The sequence below is a fragment of the Eulemur rufifrons genome, chromosome 28 (genome assembly GCF_041146395.1).
Source record: "Eulemur rufifrons isolate Redbay chromosome 28, OSU_ERuf_1, whole genome shotgun sequence".
NCBI classification, from domain to species: Eukaryota; Metazoa; Chordata; class Mammalia; order Primates; family Lemuridae; genus Eulemur; species Eulemur rufifrons.
In genome coordinates, this window is record NC_091010.1 from 50,011,528 (window position 1) to 50,035,269 (window position 23,742).

The following is a 23,742-nucleotide window of genomic DNA, read 5'->3' on the forward strand; positions in this document are numbered from 1 at the left end:
CTAGAGCCATCAGCCCTATCGCAAGTGCCCATCTTCATCTCAGACCAGGATGAGGAATCTCTTCCTGCCACTCTGCCTTTCGAGTCTTGGGAGAACAAAGAATGTTTCTGTTCTGCATTTCCTTCTGTCTCCTCCTGACCTCGCCCCAGCCCAAGTCACAGTTGGATGGCTGCTTGGGTGAGCCATGATACATACATTGGCGCATTAATTTATTTCCCAGGTGACAGGCGATGTTGCAACTCCTGCAGCTGCATGTGGAATACACACGTGCTTTCCTTTTTGAATGGAGCAGTCACCCGTTGCAGCTCACGCTGTCTCGATAGTTCTTCCCCTTTTGAAGTCTCCGCCACATCTTCTGCCCACTGAGTGGGAAGTTCCATGCTGCCGGGTTCTTATTTTCTTAACACAGTGGAAATATTTGGCCTTTTCCATAATATTTAGCTCTCCTGGTACAATACATAGACAGCGCTTTTTTCTGTTGTGATTTCAAGGGACTGTTTATTTAATGGCGATCTGTAGGATACCACACACTGCTAAGGGAGGCCGGCCCTGCAGATGGGGTGGGGAGTGGCCAGAGGAGCCGTCTAGAAGGCTGTGCTCCTAACCCACTTCTGGGACACACGCAGGCATCCCAGCTTCTCTTAAACAGTGTAATTTATTATGCTTCTTTTAAGTTAAAGAGGCTCTCGGAGTCACAACCCCCACCTCAGAAAGCAATAAAGGAGACTAAAATGAACATTTGTGAGGGTAAGAAGGTAATGCCACTTTTTAAAGGAAGGATTTTATTTGTTTTCTTAAATAGGTCTGGTTCTAGCCTTTGAAGATGACGGATTAACATGTAATCCTGTGTTAGCCACCCAGCAAGTATTTACTGAGCACCTGCTAAGTGCAAATCTCAGTGGAGCAAGACAGGGGCGGGATGGAGGGGGGCAGGCCCTGGGAGAAGAAGGGGAAGGAAGACCCTAAAGCTGCCTGCCCGGAACTCATGATGTAGCTGGAGAAATGAGACAAACATCACATGTGTATAACACACAACCTAAAGCTATGTGAAAGCCCTGCTGGAACATGGCAAAGTAAAAGCCAGCACAAAAAAGACAAGACTTCAGTAACAGTCCACACTAGCAATACAGGACATCACAAAACAGTTATGACTAGTTATCAGTTCAATGGTTTAGGCCAAAAGTTGGGCAGTGCTAGGTAGGGTTCTTTATCCTATTTATCCTCAGCAAACAACCCCACCTTTTTTCCATTTGCAAGCAAAGCTACAGACCCCAATGTAAACAGAGCTAAACCCCAAACCTGGCTCCCGTGATTGGGGTGACAATAGGGCAGTCTGCAGTCCCACCCCACTGTGGGCAGACTCAGGTGGAGAGGACCTCTCAGCACCATTCCCAGGGCACTCTGCAAGAAGGCCAGTGAGGCGTCATGGCGCTGAGCTAAGGCGGGAAGCAAAATAAGGGGTTTATTTCAGATTAAGTCAAAAAACAAAGGAGGCTTAGTTTTGAGAAGCTGGCTGAATTCTTAAGATAATGGAAGAAGGTTTTAGGTTTCTGGTCCTATTAGTGAGAACTAGGTAGGACATTACAAAAAGAACTTTTATTCCAGACAAGGAAGACAGGCCAGGAAGGAATGATATGAAGAGATTAAGATTCACTATGTCTCCCAGCGTGGATTGGATTGGTCCATGGGGAGAAGGGCCAACAGCCTGGAAGTTCATCTGGGCATTAGCAAGTGTTGGTGAGGATGTAGGGAGATGAGAACTCTCATTCACAGCGTATAAACTGGAAAGCAATAAACAAATCCCACTCCTTGGCCAGGCAAGTTGGCTCACACCTATAATCCCAGCACTTTGGGAGGCCAAGATGGGAGGATCGCTTGAGCCCAGGAGTTTGAGACCACTCTGGGCAATACAGTGAGACCCCTTCTCTACAAAAAATAAAACAATTAGCCAGGCGTGGTGTTGCAGGCCTGTAGTCCCAGCTAGTCAGGAGGCTGAGGCAGGAGAATCACTTGGGCCTAGAAGTTCAAGGTTGCTGTATGGTATGACCATGCCACTGCACTCTAGCTCAGGTAACAGAACAAGACCCTGTCTCAAAAAAGAAAAAAAAGCATCCCACTCCTGGGTATACATACCAGAGAAATCTCTGTGGCGGTGGGGCTGCGAGGTATAAGGATGTTTGCTGCAGCAATGTTTGCAGTAGAGGGCATTGGAGGCAACCACAGTGTCCACCAACAAGGAGAATGAGTAAATAAAACGTGGTGGATGTGGGGATGGAATATTATGCAGCGGTCGGAAGCAACAAAGTAGAGGCACGTGACAATGTAAATAAACACAGTGTTGTGTAAAAACGGAAATTCCCAAACAAAATCAAGAGCATGATACCACTCATGTAGATCACAAACGACACACACAAACACACACACACACACACACAAAGCACAACCTATTTTCTGAGGATACACAGGCTTAGGTTAAACAAATTAGAGTGGATGGCAGTCAGGATTAGGGGTGAAGGGGAAAATAAAAATAAAGCCAGATGAGGGTTTGCAATAGTGAGAGTATGCAATGAACTGAAAAACAGGATGCATCTCACTGGCTGTACCCGAGGCCAGAAAACCCAGCCTGGGACGTATACTTTTAGGCGGGAAAGGCAGGTGTAAAGCAGCCAGAGCCAGGAAGTTTTTCACGTGTCCTTCCAGTCTGTGTTTTCATACTTTTACTACAAACACACATAAATGGAACGATATTTACCTAAATACCATTTACATAAATGGTATATCAGATAACATTCTACTTCTTGCTTTTTCACTAAATATCATTTTAGGGCTCTTTCCATGATGATACTTCTAGAACCACTCATGTCCACTGTACAGAATTCCATCCTGTGAATACACCATACCTTATTTACCCCTCCCCTTCTCACGGGCATTTGTACTGTTCCAAATGGTAGCCATTAGGGCTATTCAAGAATGTTCTGGTTCTTGTCCTGCCCAGGCATATGGTGGAATTGTGCTTCCTCAACAGTCTGAAGTTGGGTGTGACCAGATGACTTCTTTGGCCAGTGAAATGTGTTACTTTTGCACAGAAGCATTTTGTAAAAATTGAGGCATAATCCACATACTTTTAAAGTCACCATTTTACAGTGTACAGTTCAGTGTTTTTAGTACCTTTGCAGAATAATATAACTAATACATCACCACTATCTAATTCTAGAACATGGTCATCACTCCAAAAGGAAACTTTGTACCAGTTAGCAATTATTTCCCATTCCCCACTACGTCCACCACCTGGAAACCACTAATCTACTTTCTGTTTCTATGGATTTACCTGTTTGGGGCATTTCGTATAAATGGAGTAACACAGTATATGGCCTTTTGTGTCTGGCTTCTTTCACTTAGCATAAAATTTTCAAAGTTCCTCCAGGTTGTAGCATGAATCAGCATTTCATTCCTTTTTTATGACTGAATAGTGTTCCGTGAACAGACCATTTAATTGCCAGCACCAGACACTGCTGCACTCTCTTCTCCTGCCCAGAGACCATGGAAGCACCGTGAGCCTTTGCCAGTCCCACTCCCTGGGTGTACAGCGAACAGTGGCCCCTACTGACCCCAGTGGGCGTGGGGCGTAAGCAAGAAATAGAATCTGGGGCTGTTTGTTGCCGTAGCCATCCTAGTCTGACTGATGCACCAATTTTTCACTCTTTTACAAAGACGTAACAATCAAAATCATTGCATGTCTTCTCATGTGCATTTGGGATGTTTTATCTGGACCCTAGAGGATACAGTATACACTTAGACGCTGAACCACTAGGTCACAGGGTAAGCACACTTTCAAATTACTAGATAGTGCCAAATTGTTTTCCAAAGTGGTTAAACCATGTAAACTTCTACCAGCAGTATATGAGTGTTCCCACTTTCCCATATTCTCACCAACACTTGCTATTATTAGACTTTTCATTCTGTGGTTTCTAACAGGGAATCACAAAATCTTGAACAAAACTGTTAACTAGGGCACTTAAGGGTATAGAATATTCCAAGTATCTGGTGTTGACCAGGAAGCCCTTTATGTTACATCTTTTGGATTTAAACATTATTTTAGCCTGCTCCCCATCCATAAATAGGGAAAAATACAGAATAATACAATGTTCCTGAAGTGACACAGACATCAGGGACCCACAAGGGTCTTCATTGTAAACATCACTTGTCATGTTATGATTTAGATACAGATGGGGTAGGAGAGCGGATTAGATGTCAATTGACCTACCCGACATAAATTCCAAACTCTCTTATCTGCCAATGTCACTTCAATAATTTATCCTACAAAAATAGTAGCCCCGTTCCCAAAGATATGTATGGATGTTTAAGGCAGAATTTTTTGCAATGGCAAAAAAAAAAAAAAAAGTTAGGAACAATCTAAATGTTTATAAATAGACAGTTTTTAAAAATTCTATTTCTTTACTATCTACCCCTGAACTGCCTTGATAGTGAGATGATAAATTTCCTTATGCTTTGAGATCAGTTCAGCTGGGATTTTGTTACTTGCAGCTGGACACCTCCTAACGAATTCCCCAGTTTTGCATCAGACCAGCTCTAGCTAGAAGCATAAACGCAGGCTGACTCGACACACGGAAAACTCCAAAGCTCTGGCAACTTCCCCCTCAGCTGCCCCTCAGAGACAAGTCCCATGACCCCGTGTTTTGAGGGAAGAGAGCCTGACCAGGAACCCAGAAACTTTTACCAGAACTTGGTGAGGGGGATGGGGAGTTCATCAACATTAAAAACAAATAAAGATGCTTTTTTGTCTCTCTCTCCTGACCCCCTCCCGGAAAGAGAGTCCCTGGGGGACGGATCAGCAAAGGCTTTGCGCAGTTTCCACCCCTCCCCCAGTCCCCGACCAGGCCAGAGGAAGCGATGGGAATAAAGGCAGGCGAGTTCCACATTTCCTGACATGTTGAAAGACCCAGCCGTGGCCAGCGCTAAGGTGCTGGGGTAGGAGAGAAAATCCCCTACTCGGGGGAACCGCACTCGGGAGCAGGGGCGGCCCTGCCAGGGCCCCGAGAGGGGCTGTGCCCAGGACTCCTCGGCCACCGCAGGGAACAAATCAAGCCCACCCGACATGCCAGCAAAGGGGCCGATGATAGATGAAAACATTACACGAGTGAAAGCAGCACGTCACCAAAGACCACACGGTATGACTCCATGTATGAGAAATGTCCAGAACAGGCAGGTCCACAGGGACAGAAAGCAGATTGGTGGTTGCCCAGGGCTGGGAACCAATGGGTGGTTGTCAGAGGTGCCGATGAAAGGGCACGGGGTTTCTTCTGGGGTAAGGAAAATGTTCTAAACTTGGTGGCTGCACAACTCTGTGGATATACTAAAAACGACTGAATGATACAGTTTAAATGAGTTAGTTGTATAGTAGGGGAATTATATCTCAATGAAGCTGCTCCCAAAAGGGAGAGGGCTGTCCGCTGCCATCGCCTGCAGAGTGCAGTGAGGGTGCCAAGTGCCCGCTGTGTCCTGTGTTTTTACCATTAGTATTGCTTCTAGGCCAGCCACCAGCTCTGTGAGTTTGTCCTTTATTATTCCCCATTTTACAGATGAGGAAACTGAGGCTCAGGCAGATTAAGTAATTTGCCCAAGGTCACATGGCTAGTGGGGGACCCTAACTAGCTCCAGAAGTCCAGCTGCCGTAACCACTGCACTGTACCACCACGTCCTAATACAGGTCAGCAGACATTAAAACCAACACACACGGTTAACACCATGTTAGGTGATCACCTAGTGGTAGTATTGGGCTGGGAACTTATTGCAGGCTGACTTTCGGAAACTGGTGCTGCTTGGGCTGCCTGGAGTGGGTCCACCTGCTTCCCAGAGTTTGCCTTGGCTGATGCTGGGGGCACATAGGTGGGGCAGAGGTGGCCCTTTGAGGTTCTTGGGGACACTGGCAGGAGCTGTCTGCTTCCAAGGAGTTTGTTTGGAGTCACCGATCTGGCCAGGTACCAGGGGGCCCTTTCCCAGCAGCTCTGGGAGCCAGAGGGTATCTGAGCCCCAGGCCAGGAGTAAATGCCTAATGTCCCCCACACGGTCCAGCCGTGCGAATTCCCACTGCTCTGATGTGAGCTCTCACAGGCGGGTGCAGCCAGGCAACCCTGCTGGCCCCGTGGCCTCCGTCTGCCAAGAACTCACACTGACGACACGTCCACTCGCTGCTCCTTCCAGGAATCCAGACTGGGAAGGTCTGTCTCTCCGCCATTCCCTTACGTGATGGTGAAGTGAAATCACTCAGCAGATAACACTGACGGATCTGCGCTGCCTTCCCCACACGCCTGATCCCGAAACCTCCACGCGCACAGTGCAGAAATCAGACCACATGAACGAGCAGGTTGACTTTTGCTCTCAGGGCACGGAAACTAGGCATAAAGTTCCCCCACCCAGCTAGAATTTTCTACAGGCTCCTCTCCTTGAGGCCTGGGGGGTGACGGTGGGGGTGAACTCAAGGAGGTCTGGGGCTTCTCCCTCCCCTCCCAAAGTCCTTTCAGCCATCTCTCCTCCAGCCCCACCCTCCTCTGGGTCACAACAACTTGTCCCTGAAGCAGGTCCTCCCAGCACGCCCACCACAGGCAGTTCATGCAGTCCGGCCTCAGGGCCTCCGCTGGAGCGAGCAGTCCTGTTTCCAGAGCAAGTGCCCTGGGAGGAGACGGAGGCCTGCTCAGCAGAGGCACAGGCTCGGGAGAACCTCGCCTGCCAGCCTGCCCTCCACGGGGCACGGATGCAGCAAAGCGTGGGGGTGAAGGTTGGTCAAATCTGCCTTGAGGGAGGGGCTCAGCCCTTCTGATTCCCAGCTCCCTTATCGGCAAAAGGGGAGGAATACTATCTTTCTTCTGCGAGAGTGAAATGAGGTGTCTGTGCACCTACCTGGCAGAGAACAGGCACTGGAGAAAGATCAAAGGTAGTCAGTATAGACAAGGATCTAGGAGACCTTTTTATACCAAAATCTAAGTATTCCTGACTCCCTAGCCTGGAGCTCTCAAGGATAAAAGATTGCCTCAGGAATATGCCTGATGGACAGGGATCCGAAAACTTTTGCACACATACACACACACACCATCTCCTTTTCTCTCTTTATTTTCCTAAAGATGCTCTCACCATCTCTGAGGATACCCAGTCTCTCCACAATTGCAAACACCATCACAAGAAGCTTTAATGTTCATGATGTCCAATACCCTGCCAACTAGCCAGATTTTACAGGCATGAATTTTACGATAAAGAAGCAAAGTATCTTGCTCATGTATGTCACCTTGCCCTTGGGCACAGAGGCCAGCAGCCCGACCTCCCCTCCGTTTCCTCAGACACTTAGGCTGCTCCTTTCAGCCTGACTGTGATGGATGAAGATATTAGATTTCTATTATCCCCAAGTCCCTTGTTTGTTTATTTCTTTCCCGAGGCGCGACTATATAAGGTCGGATTCCCTTGTTTCCAAGGCCCAGCTTCTCTTGGTCATGTTTGCACTAACTTGTTTCCAAGGCCCAGATTCTCCTGGTCATGTTTGCACTAACTTGTTTCCAAGGCCCAGATTCTCCTGGTCATGTTTGCACTAATTGAGACCCTTCCCTGATGAGCCCTGGAAGCTGCTGTATTTATCAAGTATTCTTCAGCCCTGTATCCTCTGACTCACTCTGGAAATTGCCGTCTAATTAGCAAGAAGACCTGCATGAAACCCGTTTCTTTTCTGACTCCTCTGTAACTAGAAACCCAGAAACCTCCAGACAGACAGCACGGCCTGGGGACCCGGGAGTCCCAGACAGAGGTTTCAGTCCTAGCTCCACCACTTGCTAGCAGAAGTTTGCTGTCTTAGCTGGGTTCCTCCCAAGGCAGACCCTAAGAGGAGGCCTTGGGTGCAGGCTGTTACCTCCCAGCCCCCACCACTTGAGGGCGGTCCCCAGGGATGACAATTCACCCCACCCCTTCCCCAGGCCTTTCTCAGATGCACCTGCTTGGGCACAGCAAGTGTCCCTGGTACCAAAGGGCTGGGGGGAGCCCTTGTACAGAGGTGAGGTGCGGAGGGGAGAGGTGTGGTGTGCTAGATACGGCTGTGGCACTGGAGGTGGATTCAGGTGAGCCCAGGGCACATGGCATCGCCACACTTCCAGAAGTCACGGGCCCTCTCTGCGCCTTTTCTCCTCTGGGAAACAGGCGGGACACCTGCAGCGCTTCCTAGCAGGACCCCTCAGAGGAGGCATTAATAACACGAGGAGCTCTGCAAACAGCAGCGCTGCCAGGACAGCAGACACGGTCATCCTCCACACCTGCAGCCCTGCGCAGTGAACACCCGGGGGCTGCTCACGAGGGGAGAGACGTGCAGGAGAGTGGGACTCAGGCTGGAGCCCTCGCCAAGCCTTGGGGCTGTCTGAACGGCCACAGTGAAGAGGAGTGACTCCTGGATGCTTCTCACCGTCTCCGGTTCTCACAGCCACCCTACAAGGAAGGCATGGGCTCGGCTGGCTGAGGACACCCAGCTCAGAGGGCTGAGTGACTCGCTCAGGGACACTCAGCTAGGAAACGGCAGAGTCAGCACTCGACCACCTGCCGGTCAGAATCTGCACTCTCCCTTCCTCTAGAACGTGCCGCAGACTCCATCCAAGATGCGTCTGTCGCAAGCACCATGCGGCCCTCGCGAGGCCTCTAAATATATGTCTGCCAGACCCCAGAGGCTCTGGGCTGAGGGGGAGCAGACTCCACCTGCCGTGTCGGCTCAGACCACAGCAGGAGCGCACAGCACTCACCCTGCACCCGGCGCCACTAGCAGTGCTTTCACCGTCATCGTCTCATTTAATCCTCCCGGCAACACTATGAGGAAGGGGCTACTGTCCCTGTTTTACAGAAGCAGCAACTGAAATACTGAGAGGTTAAGTGACTTGCTCAAGGCCACACAGCAATAGATGGTAGAGCCGAAATTTGAACTTAGGCAGTCCGGTTCCAGAGCCCCTGCTCTAAACTACTTTGCTCCGTTTCTCTCGAAGGTGCAGACCATTCTCTTCACCTGTCTATCAAACGGCAGTATCTCAAATGCTGGGAACGGCACTGCCATCACCCTCTCTCCTTGGACAAGAGTTGACCACAGCCAGGGAGGCAAAACAGCAGGCCCGGCCCTCTCTGACGGGACAGGCTCCTGGGGAGACGGCGCCAACGCTTGGTACTGAGTGAGGGTCTCTACCAGGGGACTGGCGCACCCATGGTGGCAACTGGCACTGTGGCCCAACACAATCAGGGCCAAATGAAAGCTATTTTTTTTATTCTTAAAAATGATGACTTTTCCATTTTGAGGCTCTAATGGGAGTTCCCAGTACAATCTTTCCAAAAGGGAGGGAGAGTAATAGCAAGGAAAAGCCAAAGATAGCAAGAGCTTCCCAGAGTACGGAGCCAGGGAGATGCCAAAATGAGCTGCCGGCCCTGGGGAGGCTGTCGAGAACATCCACATAGACGTTCATCGAGAAGGACGCCGTGCGGGGTGTGCTCACCAGCTCTGAAGGCTGCCCTTGGCCGTGGACGCGATCGTCTTTCCATTTCTTACATGACATCAGCAGAACCACTGCCAAGTAGAATAGAAAACCTGACTCTCCTTTGTCAACGCCTCCGTCCTGCTCCAGAACCAGCTCCACCACCACCCCCAGCCCGAGTGGAAGTTCTGATCACGGGGTCAAAACAAGGCCAAGCAAATTAGCTCAGCAGCACTGAGCCAAAAGTCAGGTTAGGAGAAGGGTAACACTGTCAGCTCTCGGATACACACGTGATCGATTTTTCGGGGGATGTTCTGCCGTAGCCGACAAGGAGAGCACACATCGTCCCAGTCACTGCGCTCAGCCGTGCCTGGCACTGTTCTGAGCGTTTTGCATGCGTTAACCCATTTAATCCTCACCACCAGCCTGAGAGATGCTTTTGTTATCCATGTTTTACAGATGAGAAAACCGAGCTGCAGAGGGCTCAGCACCTCCTCCACGGCCACGCAGCTCCTGAGTGGCGGAGCCGGGGTTCAAGTCGGGCAGTCTGCCTGCAGTGACTGTGCCAGCTGCCTCGACAGCACTGTCTTAATCCCACGACATCCTGTGATCAAGATACCATGAGCTGCTTCTACAGAGAAGGAAACTGAGGCTCAGAGTTAAGCTGCCTGCCCAAAGTCACCAGTCAAGTGGCAGAGCCAGGAGCTGAAGTGATAGTCGGACTCTGGAGCCTGAGTTTGCAAGCACAACACACACATGCCTCACTGCAGGGCAGGAGGGGACAGTGCCCGTGAGTGGCCAGCAGGCCTGGGAGAGGGCATGCCAGGGCACACCAGCTGGCCAGCAAGGGAAAGCCAAAGGGCCCCAACAACCTCTGCCATCAAACCCACAGGGGCAAGGCTGAAGGGCTCGGGGCTGTTGACAGACAGGCAGCCGGCGGAGACAATGGAGCCAACAACAGCTGCTGTTTATTTTGGGGCCAGGGAAGAAAGGAAGGACTGGGTAGGCCCTATCTCATTCCAACAATGAACTGAACAGGGCAGGGTGGGGAGGCTGCCCCCCGCAGCTATGGCAACAGCCCCCACCACCTGTTGGGCTTCCCTGAGAATGGGATAGTCTAGGTGTCAAAAACATCTTGCCAGACACCCTAATCTGGCCTCCACCAACAAACACAATGTCCCCCTGCCCAGCCCCCTTCGCCACACTTGTAAATGGCCCAGGAAGACACCCACGTACAGCAAACCCACCCCCTGCAGTGTCAGGTTCCAAGAACAAATGGTTTTTCCTATCTGGGGGAAGAAAGAGGACTGCTCATGCTGGCCACCCATGGCTTTTGTCCCCTCACTCTTTAACTCCTGATGACAAGCATGTTGCACCTAAGGTCTGCAGACAGCCAAGCCCGGCTGAAGCAAGGCTGGCTGGCGGGATTCCCTGGAAGGCCAGGGAGCAAGAGGTTTCCCGAAGGACTCTGGAGTCCCACTGCCTGGCCCTGAACCCCAGCTCTGCCTCTTCCTGGCTTGTGACCATTAGTAAATAGATCTCTTTGTGCCTCTCTTCTCTCCAAGTAAAGTAAGGACCATAATAATGGCGCTTTTCTCATAGGCTGTTGTGAGGATTAAATGGGTGAAGTGCTGGGAAGAGTGGCTGGCACACGATTAGTGCTGCTCTTGTTATTGTCACTCGGCCTTGGCGCTTCCTTCTTGCTGTGAACAATGGAAGACGGTTTCCCCGGACGCTACACACAGCCTTGAGGCTCCCAGGATAGCCCACAATGTAGGTGAACAGAGACATCTGGTTCCCAGGGATATAGTTCTATCTACTCCAAGGATGAGAAAAGTTTTGGTGGGCTGCCTTGAGAATCTTACCACCACTTACAACACTACATGGATAGGAACATGTGTTTTGAGTTTCTAACACCAACTTCCACCACTGTAAGATAGAAGCTGTGGTAAAAATAGGAGTGACTGGGAAGAAGGGGCTTTCACGGAGTGGTGCCTTTGTGCACGGATTTGTCCCAGTGATCAGGGACCCACCGTGATCCAGACCCTCTGCCGGCACAGGGCGGGGGCGTTAAGGATGGTAGGATGTGGTGGTCCCTTCCTTCGCAGGCGCCGGCCACCCTCCGCCACCCTCCGGCTCTCAGCTGGAAACCTGCTTTCAGCGTAGTGCCTTGCGTGCAGCTGGTACAAAACAGAAGTCCTGCCGTTGGGGCCCTGGAGTTGCTATCCATGACACTGCTGAGGGAGACTGCGTTTCCCCAGTGGGTCCCTCTTAGGGGGTCAGGGTCAAACCCCAAACAGTCCCCAAAGCAACTTCTCTGGCAGTGTTTCGGCCCGTTTCAGGCTTCAGCAAGTTATTAGGGGGCCTCGCTGCTGAGCAGGGCACGCTGCCTGGGGCTGGGGGGCTGCAAGGCTCAGTTTGACCCCTTCTCCCTGTCCGGCCCCACTGCCTACTGCTCTCCCCTCACCGGCTCCACTCAGCTCCACCAGCCTCCCTGCCCCTTCCTGGAAAGGCCAGGCACGGTCCTGCCTCGGGGCCTTAGCACTTGCTGTTCCCTCGCCCTCAACTACTTTTCTTCAAATAGACACATGGCTCAATTCCTTGCCCCCCTCAAGTCTTACTCACAAGTCCCCTATGCAGGGGGCCGTCCTGGCCACCCTCTATAAAACAGCACAGCAGCCCCCGCCACCCCCACATCCCCGTCTCCCTTCCCTGGTGCATTTACCCCCCAGCTAACACGCTGTGCATTTGACCCATTTTGTTTGTTTATTGTTTCCCTCCCCTCCCCAGGATGTAAGCTCTAAAAGGGCAGAGATTTTTACCTGCCCTCCTGTGTTCCCACTGCTTGGCACACAAACATTCAAATATTGATTGAATGAGTAGTCAATGAATGAATGGCCATGAATAAGTATCAGCTTGTCAAAGGCTGAACAATCCAAGGCCATTTTTGGGAAGTGTGAAATGAGAGGCAAAACAATAAACATCATAAAAATTCATAGACAGGAAATATCATTTTAAGGTGAGAGGTCAGAGAAGCTTCCGGGAGGTGGCAGAAACTGAGCAAAATCATGAAGGATGAGGACAATGATAACAATAGCTGCCACTTATCGAACAGCTATCAAATGCCAAGCACTACATAGAAGAACAACCATATGGGTTAGGTAGTTGTATTATTATACCCAGTTTACAGATTAGGAAACTGAGGCCCATGGAGGTGGAGAAACTTGGCCAAGTGAAACAAGCTAGTGAGAGGCAGGGCTGCAATTCAAAGCCACCTTTAGAGCCTGAGTGTATGTAGCGGAGGCTGCCAATGCCCCAGCCCCAGGCCCATCCCCATCCTTCCAACTGCTGGCACCTAAATCCCTCTCTCGGGACTAACTCTGGTTTCCAGAGTCTGGTTTTGACTGAGCAAGCATGAGGCTGAAAGTGCCGGGAAGTTAAACTGCCCCCTGCTCCCAACCACAACACTGTGCTGCCCACCATCCCTAAGACGAGGATGGACAGCCCCTGGCAGCCAAACCCTCAGAAGGGCCAGGCCTTCAAAAGTGGCCCTGGACAGCAGTTCAAGGGGAATAAAAATCTGAACTCCAAAGTAGAGGCCAGACCTTGCCACGGGCCTGTTCTCAAAAGCAAGTTTGTTATCACGTGCCAACCACCAGCTCCGACCACATCATGTACTGACGGAGGGGCTCATAGGGCAGGTCAGAGTGGGCAGGTGACCCCGGGTTTAATCCAGACCCTTGAAGTTTTTATCCAGGACCCATGTCATGAGCTCCCTCACCCCCAGCCCCCTGGGGAAGATGCCAGACAAAGCCATCTTTGTTGCTGCAGAAATCTGGGCTCCAACCCTGGCTGTTACCATTACTGCCAGTGACACCAGCAAGATGCTGCACCTCTCGGAGCCTTGGTGTCCCCGTCTGTAAGACACGGCTGATGACCAGGGTTTGCTGTGGGGATTCAACGAGACAATGGACAAGGATCCCTCGCCCAGCGCCCCCGCTCACACACTCCCTGACTCGATGCCCCACTTCCCTCGCCTGGGAGCTGCCGCCTTCAGAAATCCTGGGAAAAATGAGGCCGCTTCTCTCGAGTTGCCGAGTGATGACTAAATAATTAATCCCGGCTTGAGACCAAAGTGCAGACATCATTCTATTATAGACTTTAACTCTGCAAGAGAAGGGTTGGTTTGCCAGCCCACTGGGGCTCAGACTGGCAGAAATCCCTGGGCGGCCACCTCTGGGAACCCTGGGCACCCTGCCCTCACTGAAAAGGGATTCTATCCCTTCCAGGTGCCAGGCACTGTGCTGGGGGCTCCGAGTCCATTCCAGCCCAGGAGGCAGAATTCAGGACAGAGTTTCACTCTCTCGGAGCCACGCTGCCAACGCCATGCCAGGCCAGCCAGGCCTCCTCCTCTGTTGTTACAGACAGAAATTCTCCCACACAGGCAAGTCCCTTAAAATAGCCTTTTGGGTCTGGGCCATCAGGAAACGGGATAAAGCTGGGTCAGAATCGGGCCTACCACGAATGAGTTTACAAAGCAGCCACTTCAAACAATCGGGACAACCGTGTACACTCAGAACACTTAGGTGGGCAAAAGCAGCAAGGCAGGTCGCCAGCAAGGAGCACCGTTTCACAGAAGACCACATGTTGGGCCAGCAGAAGCCCCTGCCATGTCTGGGGTGCCCTGGAGAGGGACCAAGCATGTTGTAAGGCACAGGGACAGTATGAAGCCAGGCACAGGCTAAGAGGTGAGAGGGAGGGCCAGGGAGGGAGGTCAAATCTGCCTGGGTTTGTGCTTTACCATCAACGCTACCTAAACTTCGGAACCTCAGTCTCCATATGAGTCAAATGAGGTTAACAATGCATACCTTCGGGACTGCCTGGCACTAGGAATTCAATGGTAGCCCGATGATGACGGTGGTGCCGGGTCAAGGTCCCCTGGAACTATTACCAAGTGAGAATACTCCAACAAGGAAACGGCGAAGGCTCTCTTCCAGGGACCACGCAGTGATGGGCAGACGTACAAACCAGCCCACGCCCCATCAGTTCCTTCCCCAACCTGGCACACCCCAACGCAAGTTCACGATCGCCCCCCACCCCTTATTCCCTGGAGTTGTGGTCAGATCTGATAAGAGCAATCCATTTCCACCAGGTCTGAAGTTCACTCTCCAGGGATCCCAGAGACAGATTGGGCAGCCCCACAGGCCCCACTGCATAATTTATGCTGCACACACACACAGACACACACCACACACACACACACACACACACACACACACACAGGAAGAGATTCTACCCCCAGCCCCCATGGGCCTCGCCCAGGCTTGGGAGGGTGGCTTCCTCGCCAGCCAAAGGGAAATGACAGCAAAAGGCCAGAGACAGCAGCCGAGTGGAGGGGCAGAAAGCACAGCTGTTTCCCCTTCGCTAACTCAGCCACCTGGATGTCACTTCCTCCCCTCAGGTAACACCCGGGAGAGGTGGGACTGGAAACAGCTCTGTCTCTTCCTGTCCACAAAAAAGAAAGATTTGGAAAGAAGCGAAGTGCAGTTCCCAGAGGTGGTTCTCTAGAAGATGTCTTCTCTGAGGTCCTAAGGTGCCCGGAGCCCACCAGAAGGACCCCCAAGTGAAGGGTATGAGGCTTCCCAGGGGTGGTGGGTGGGCAGGTGAACCTTGGTTAAAAATTCCCTGGGGGTCAGGAACAGCTCTTTTTGTAAGACATCCTGCCCTAGATGATTAAGAACCCAGACTGGGGGGATTAGGGAGCCCCTCACACAGCTATTTTCCAAAGCAGCTTTCATACCCACCTCCCCTCTGCAAGTCAGGCCTGAAAGGAAGCAGTCGCCCCATTTTGTAGATGCACAAACGGAGTTCTAGAAGAGTGAAGATCTCACGGCTTGAGAAGCCAGCTAGCCAGGCCTCAGATGTACCCTCCTTGGGGCCCAGGCTCCATGTGTACCGTGTCATCAAGGGGCTGCAGGGCCTCTTGGGGACAGGGCAGGCTTCGGAGGCAGCGGGCCCGGGTCAGTGCCGCTCATTAGCTGCGCGGTGTTTGGCAATTCCCTTGAGCTCGCTGAGCCCGCACATCCTCACCTGTAGATGCGGATGCTGCTGGAGCCGCACCTGCCTCGGGTCGTTTTGAGACAATCCATGTGAAACTCTTAGCACATAGAAAACATTTAGGAATGTTCGCTGTTACTTTTATTATTACATTTTCCCTGAAGATCAGGCTCACTGGACCATCTGGGAGTGTGGCAGGGGGCAAATAAATGAAGAGGTAGCCTGAAGCACTATATTTAAAACTAAAGCCAGTTTAGAGAGATCTTGAAGTAGAAGGCAACGTTAGCGTGGCTGTTTCAGGAGACGCAGACTTGGAAGACACCCTGGGCTCCCGTCAAGCTGTGTGGTGTTGGCCCAGGCCCTAGCAGGACAGGCGTCCTCTGTCTTGCTGCTGGGGCAGCGTGGACGGAAGTCACTCCACCTGAAACACCCCAGTCCCTGCTGCTCCTCTTCTCCTCCTCCACCCCCCTCCACCAGAGCCCGGGTGCAATCAACTTTTATGGGGCAGCCTGACCCCTAGGAATGCGAGCTGTAAACAGGAGGGGCTAGGAGCCAGCTGGCCACTAAGGAGTCCCCGGAGCAGAACAAGAAAAAGTCTCCAGTCCTGACCTAGCTCTATTCCAGCCACGGCTGCAAGAACAGCCTGAAGCCCACCAGAAGGACCCCGAAGTGACTACCAGCTCCCTCTCCCTGCCAGCCCTTGGGAGGAAAGAAAGGTTCCGAGGTGTCTACACAATAAACTGAACTCCCCCCGCTGCCTTGGAGGCTCTCAGAACCTGGACCTGACCTTTCCCTTCACCCTTCTCTCCCTCACTCATCTTGGGCTTTGCCTGGACTTTCCCTGCACACTACAGCTTTCCTTGCGCATTCAAGCACCTTGGCTTTTCCCTTCCTTGGAATGACCTTGCCAGTTTTCCCATCTGAACCCCACCCTTTCCCAGCCGAATCCTAATTAATCCTCAAGGCCCATCACGAAGCCCACCTTCTCCAGCCAGTCTTCCCTGAAAACTCCAGTTCAGGGAGAGCTCTCCCTCCTCTGAACCGCTTCAGGACTTGATAATTATTACAGCGAATACTCACTTATGTTGCGCTTCCTACATGCCAGGTGTTGTTCTAAGCTCTTTACTTATGAACTCACTGAATCTTCATCACAACCCTATGAGCTAGGTCCTATTTTCCCCACATTTTTTGTTTTCTAAAGACGAGGAAACCGAGGCACAGAGACATAAGTATCTTGCATGGGGTCCCACAGCAGTGCAATCCCTGGAGACGGGATTCCAGCCCAGGAATACCAGAGCCCAGGTACTCTGGGACAACCAGCCTCCCAGACGCACCTCTCATCCTCTCAGGAAGTGCTGCCTAGGCTCACCGGGTAGTCTCACACCCTCTCTCCCCAACCCAGCTCTGATGCGGAGGGAAGTGGCAAGCTCACAGATGTGGGCATCAGAGACCAGGGTGAGAATCCCAGGCGCCTGCCACAGAATTACTCTGCATGAGAGTGACATGAACACTCTGAGCCTCAATTTCCTCATCTGTAAAATGGGGATAAAAACACCTACCTATCTCATGTGGTTGTTACAAAGCTAAAATCAAATCCCCTCTAAAGGTACTTTCTGCACTGCCCGGCATACAGTAGGTGCTTGTATGTTAGTTCTCCTGCCTCTCACTGTGCATTGTGACATCGAGACTGGTCAGCACTGTGCACACAGGGGCTCGGGCTCCACTACTGACGTGGTAACTTGCTGGAGGTTACCCAGGAGCACAAAGGGACCTTCCTGTGCCCCCTCCACCCCTGCACGTCCACGCGCCTGACCTCTCCATTCACCTGCCTGCCTGTGACTGGCTCCACTGTGGGCGGCAGAAGTCGGGGCCAGGCAGGAAGTAACACGCTGCTCTGGGAAGCCGCCCCTTGAAGTGCTGATCACCCTATTGGGTGCTTCCATTATTTTTGGCAATTGTAAAGGCAGAGAACACCTCTGGCCCTCGCGCAGAACCTATTTCCAAAGCCAGAATCTCCACCTCATTTCCCACACACACCCCTTGTCCTTCCTGTCCCCTGGGTCCCTGTCCTAATCCACTGTCCCTTTCCTGGCTTCTCAGAACTCCAGAGGAGTAAGTACGACTACAGAGGTAAAAGAGAACACAGCTGCCTGCTAAACTTTTCCTGATCAAGAAATAGTCTTGGTCACTGACTCAGGCTGAGGAAATTAGAAGGCAATTTCAAGGGAACCGCTGTGCAAACCCAAAGTCAGAAGTCCTAAGAACACTCCTCTAATTCATAGCCTCCACTGTCCATTAACTCCTGCTGGCCCCGGAATATCTCTTTGGAAAATGCAGCAGCTGGGGCTTATATTTCTGGAACCAGTCTCCTATGACATCAAATAGGTTTATTTTTCCCTTCTCTTCCCTTCCCCTCTGCCTGCCACCACACACGGTGATTCCAACTTTGATTTGCTCCCCCCACAAAAAACCCTCACTTAGCTCGAAACAGGGCCATGATAAATGGCTGGCTGTGCTCCCTGCTCCAACGGCCTTGAAGGATGTGGTCGGTTGTTCCATGAGCAGAAGCTTTGTCAGGCTTGTGAATCACCCCTCGATCACTTCCCTCCCCAGAGAAGAAACTTCCTGTGCGTGTGTGTAAAAGAGAAAGAGACAAAGACAGAGAGAGCAGATAGGAGTGCTAACCCAGGTGTGGCACTGACCTTGGGGCCAGCATCCTATTTGACCTCGCTCTTATCTGGATCACCCTCTTCTCACCTCTCCCAATCTAGGTTCCTTCGCTTCTCCTTCCCAGCTCACCAGAGAGCCACACCAGATCCTAATGCTCAGCGCCAGGAACCCCTCCAGGTCTAACAGCTGCTCCATGTTTATCTGTTTCTCTTGTATATTGGGTGTTTTCCACGGGGCATGTAGCCCACTTTCCCATCAGACTAAGAACAGCTGGACCTTGCTTTTTGCCTCGGTCTTTCCTTTTCTCTGGACTTCACCTATGGGGTCCTCCATGTGCTTCGCTACTTTGGTTATCAGGAACATCAGATGGAAACCCGGCTATGATGAGTGCCTGTGATGGAAGCCAGGTACTGGGTAGAAGCTTTACCCAAAATTATCTCAGCTCAACTTCCCAAAAGCCCCGTGAGGTTACAGGTGAGGAAACTGAGGCCCAGAGTGACCAGCTCAAGGTTGCACAGCTAGGAAGTGCCAGAGGCAGGATTCGAACCTGATCTGCCAACACTACTCTTTCCATAATGGAACTGGCCCTGAAGATGACCCTTTTCAGGCTGCGGCTGTACATATTAAGTGGCAAGGGGCTGGAGCCAGAGTCTAAGGGCTTAGGGGGAAAAAAATGAAGGGCAGAGAAATGAATGAGTTTGGGGCCAATTCCTAAAACTATTAACTCCTGGGATCAAGACCAAAATCTGTGCTGATCGAACCAAAGGGAATATATATTATTTCCATAAGGTCAACCCTTACTTTAATTTATCACCCCGAGCATTCCTGGGGACCAGATATCATCCTGGATTTGCTCTAGTCCTCCTGCCTCACAGTGACCACCCACACTGCCATCACAAACCCACCTGCATGGCCGTGGTGGGCGTCCTGCAGTGGGGCAGCCCTCAAATCCCACCCTGCACTGCTCTCTCACTGTCCAGGCCTGTGCTGGCCTTCCTGCCCAGACTCTGCCTGCGGGAGTCCCCACCTTACATTCATATCCTCCTTCAGAGGTAAACTGGCTGGCGTTTACCCAGATCTGTCCCGTGCTAACTGGGAGACCCGACGCAATCTGGTTAACCGCGCCAAGCCTCAGTTAACCCATCTGTAAAAAAGGAATCAAAAAAACCTACCCCACATTAGGGCACATTCAATGAACTGCAGGAATCATAAGAAAACACGCATGCTAAGTGTTTGACACCATCAAAGGTATCTGCTAACACTGGCTACTATCTGCAGTCGCTAAAGAGCCCTGTAGAGGATCAGAACATTCATGACTGGTATTTGTCTGAAATAAACAATCAGGAAAGGAAACGACTGTGAAAGCACAACACCTCCCAAATCCAAACAGATATAATTTCTTGTTTGTTTTAGATAAACGAGCTTCTCTCCACTACCATATGACTTGACATACACCTACACCCCCATGTGAGAACAGAGAATTATGTGGACCTAAACGCGAATCCTTATTGGAAAACTTTCAAATGAAGAAATCTGTATTTTGTATCCTGCATCATCAGGACCATTTTAAAGACAAGTGGTTTGAGTTTACCTAAGATCTCCCCAGGGGAAGCTCATGAGAACTAGGAGAGGAGCCCAGCTCCACGCCAGGGAGCCCGACCCAAGCAGTGGCTGCCCACCCTCTCAACCCCACTCCAAGCAGGGACTTGGCAGAGAGGAAGGAAGCCAAGGGCTGACAGCACAATCCAAGTGATGGAGGCTACTTGTGTGTCTTTCATAAACAGACCAAAAGCACAAGACCCTTGGTGTCTAGGCAGCTCCCCCTCCTCGTGGGGTTGAGCACACCCTTTGCAGGATGTCCTGAGAGAACCTTTGCAGCGCGTTCCCAGCGTTCTGGAGCCAGCAGAACTCCTCCTGCTTGGGCCCCAGGCCTCTCATCAACTAGGTCTGGCTAACATGCACATCCCGTAAAACCTCTCTGCTCTGCAATTTACCAAACCACAGAGTCAGAATTCACCATCAGTGGAGGAGAGGCTGGAAAGAGGCATGCTTCTCCAGTGTAGAGGGCTTCTAGAACATAAGCCACTTGGGCCAGCATGTCCTGCCAGCTAACCACACCAGAGTGCCTTACCCAGAACACCTGACCTTCTGGTGTGTAGCATCCGCCCCGCAAGGGCCCAGAGAGGAGGAGATCCCAAGCTTCAGAGACCACAGCCTCCCTCAACCCCCTCCTCCTGCCCCTGTCGGCCCCACTGGACCCTTTCTACTATTGGACACCTCCATGCTATGCATTAATGCCCCAAATGTGTAGAAACTTTTCTACTGCCAGATATTTGTCTTTCTAGCCAACCCCAACCAGACTTAGGATCCATTCAACGAACTAAACCCACACCATGGGCAAAAGGCCAGTTAGACCCAGGTTCTGTGATGAGCTGTGTTGCAAGGGACTCAACCCAATCTGGCTCTCAGTTTCCTCATCTGTAAAACAAGGGGCTTGAGCCAGATGAGTCCTCGGGTCCCTGCCAGTTCCACAATTCCACAACATATACCACTTTCTCCTTTCATTGTTTCCCAAAACCTTAGTGCAGAATTCTGTATGGCCCCATCTGTTCAGTGACATCATTCCTTGCCCCAAACATAATGTCATCAATTCTTACTCGGGAAGTGGAGATGTCCCGGGAAATACTTTGTCTGTAAAAAGAGAGGAAATGATCATTTCCAGGGAACTAGACAGGACTTCTTTTGTATCTTTCACATAGAACAAGTTATTATCAATTTTAAAACCCAAAATCTTTCTTCCTTTTTGCCAGACCATTAATAGCTGCTTTTCAAAAATACTTTCTTAGTCAGAATCTCACCACTAATAAGCTGCCATTTAATAAGTGCTTGTGATGTGCCGGGAACTGGGCTAAGTGCTTTCCTTGGATGATCTCATTTAACTTTCCCGACAGCCCTAAGAAGTACATACTGTCATTATCCTCACTTGAAAATGAGGAAACTGAGGCCCTGGGAGGTTTAAATTACTTGCCCAAGGTTGCACAGCTAGCTAGGGAGTGGCTGAGCTGGGCTTTGAACAAGACCATCTACCCTCGGAGGCCCCGCATGTAACAGCCTTTCAACACCGCCTGCAGTGGGCCCTTGGTCACGTTAGCAACACGCCTGGTTTGTTGACAGTGTGTCCTGCATCTCTAATCTTGGGCACCATTGGTCAGAGCTAAAATTTGATGTTTCATCTAAAATCCAGAGCTGGAAAAGCACCTGCCTGGGTCTCAGAGCAAAGAGTGCCATCTGTTGAAAGCAGTGCCAACCTCAACAGAGGACTAGAAAAGAGCACCCTTAAAACTTAGCCTGAAACATTTGAGAAAAGAGGTTAGGAAGGCTGACTCGATAATAAACCCCGGGATGTACTGCCCACAGAGCATCTGTCCACAGAGCAAGGTGACCACCTGGTGACCCAAGCCCTCTAAAAAGAGCTTTATTGTAACAGCATCAGAAGCTGCTTGCAGAGTCAGATGACGCAAAAGGAACGATATTGGGCACTGTCCCGACAGGGACCCACCTCCCTGCCTGGTCAGGAGCCTCTTCCCTGACCTGAGCCCAGCCCCACTTGCACGACTGTAAAACACAAGTTCAGAGCTACTGGTGATAAAGACAGAGACAGTAGCCTGAGGCTGACATTCCCACAAACCCAGCCCCACCCCCCCAGGGGGAAAAAAAGGCACTTCAGAGATCAATTGTGCAATCCAAGCCAGCAGCCAACAGCCTGTTTTAATTGTTAAAATGAATGCTTTGAGCATTCTAAATGCTCCTTTAAATACCTAATTTGCAAATAAGATGCAGTCCTGCTGTCCCTAAGTCCTCTGTGCTTTGGGCAGCTGACTGTGTCTCTTCTCTCTCAAGTACAGGAGCACAGCCCCTCAGACAGCCGTCAAGGACACGGTGCTTACTGCCCAAGGTGTGAAGGATGGGAAGACAGGACTGGCTGAGATGAAAGGGGGACTGTCACACAGACCCTGGAGCTGGCCCAGTCAACCTTAACCCCTTCTCATTAAGTTTGGGGAAGGAAGGGGGAGGGGCAGTCGGCCGTTCCTCGGAGACCACAGCAAACATTTGCCTCCTCGTGTCTGGAGATGGAGCATCACTTAAGAGGAAATGAACCCGGTTAAGGGTCACGTCCAGAGAAGGGATAAAAGGAAAAGCCACAATTTTCCTTACACTGACGGACACAATGGCTTTAAGAGGGAAATCAAAGCTCGGTGCTGAGGGTGGAGGTGGGGCAGGGGGCGCGGCGGCTTCCTTCTGCCCCCAGACCCAGGCCTAGGAAGGCGGGGACAGAGCAGAAGTGGGAGGCAGAGAGCGAGGCTTCCTTCCCCAGGACAAGCCTCTGAAAGCATCTCGGGCTGTGTGAGCGTGAGCGCCCCGAGCCCCCAGGGATGGCCGGGAAGATGCTCCTTCCCTAGGGAGCTGCTCAGCGAGGGGCTGCCGAAAGCAACCCCCGCCATCCATCAAGGCTCAGGCGGACAGATGACTTCACCGTTGTAACAGACAAGGGCAGCCACTTGCCAATTCCAATGCCAAAAAAAGAAACCGGGGAGAGGGGAGCGGAGGAAGGACAGAAAAGGCTTCCCTGGAGATCACAGCCCTGCGAAGAAACTCCACAGCTGACGGCTGCCCTGTGGGCGCTTAGCTCTGGGACCTAACAGCGGGCAGAGGCGAGGGGTCACCTGGACGCCCTGCCGGGACCTCAGGCCAGCCCCCCGCAGGGTCGGGGGCCGGTACTCACATAGTGCTTGGAGGGGTTCCTCCGCTTCTCCACGTCCACCACGGTAGCATCCTGCACGCAGTAGGCGAGCATCTTCCCTCACAACGCGAGTGGCGCCCCCCGGCGGCGTCACCTTCTCATCCCGGCCGGGCTCCGGCTGCTCCTCCCGCTGCCCGGGGCCCCCCGCCACCCCGGCCCGGCGCGCCGACCGCAGCCCCGACTCCCGGCGCCCACAGGCAAGGCCCCGGGGCGGGGGACGGTCCCGGAGGGCACGCGGGCTCCGTGCGCCCCGGGCGGTTCCCGGTGGGCCTGCCGCGCGCCCCTTCCCTCCCGCGCCGCCGCCGCGCTCCGGCTCGCCTGCCCGCTCTCTCCGCCGCCCGGTGGGTCCGGCGGGAACTGGCGGAGTAGGGGAGGGGCGGAGGTGTGTCCCACCGGCGAGGGGACGGGGCGGAGGCCCCGGAGCCTGCTGTCAGCGCGCTGGGGAGGGGCCGGCGGCGCCCCTTCGCCGCGCTCCGGCTCCGGGGGGCTCGGCGCTGGCGGAGGCTGCGGGCGCAGGAGGCGGAGGCAGGGCCGGGCCGGCAGGGAAGGGAAGGGAGGGGAGCGAGGGGAAGCGCGCGGGGAGGGGCTCCAGGCCGGGGGAGGGGCTGGCGGACGGGGAGGGGGCTGCAGGCCGGCCCGAGCGGCAGGGGCGGGCCCGCGCGCCCCCACCCGAGCCGAGAGCGCAGCCAGCGGCCTGGCGCGGCACTGGGCTAG

General features: G+C 52.3%; 1 protein-coding gene across 2 annotated transcripts in view; it reads right to left on the bottom strand.

Annotated features, from left to right (window-relative positions):
• SH3PXD2A (SH3 and PX domains 2A) overlaps nt 1–23,094 on the bottom strand; it is a 213,566-nt gene extending 190,472 nt beyond the window's left edge. For both annotated transcript variants that reach the window (XM_069459935.1, XM_069459934.1), the window contains exon 1: nt 23,011–23,094. In XM_069459935.1, coding sequence (XP_069316036.1) covers nt 23,011–23,082 — 72 coding nt within the window. In that variant the 5' untranslated portion in view covers nt 23,083–23,094. The remainder of the gene's footprint in view (nt 1–23,010) is intronic.
• Between the last annotated feature and the right edge of the window lie 648 nt (nt 23,095–23,742).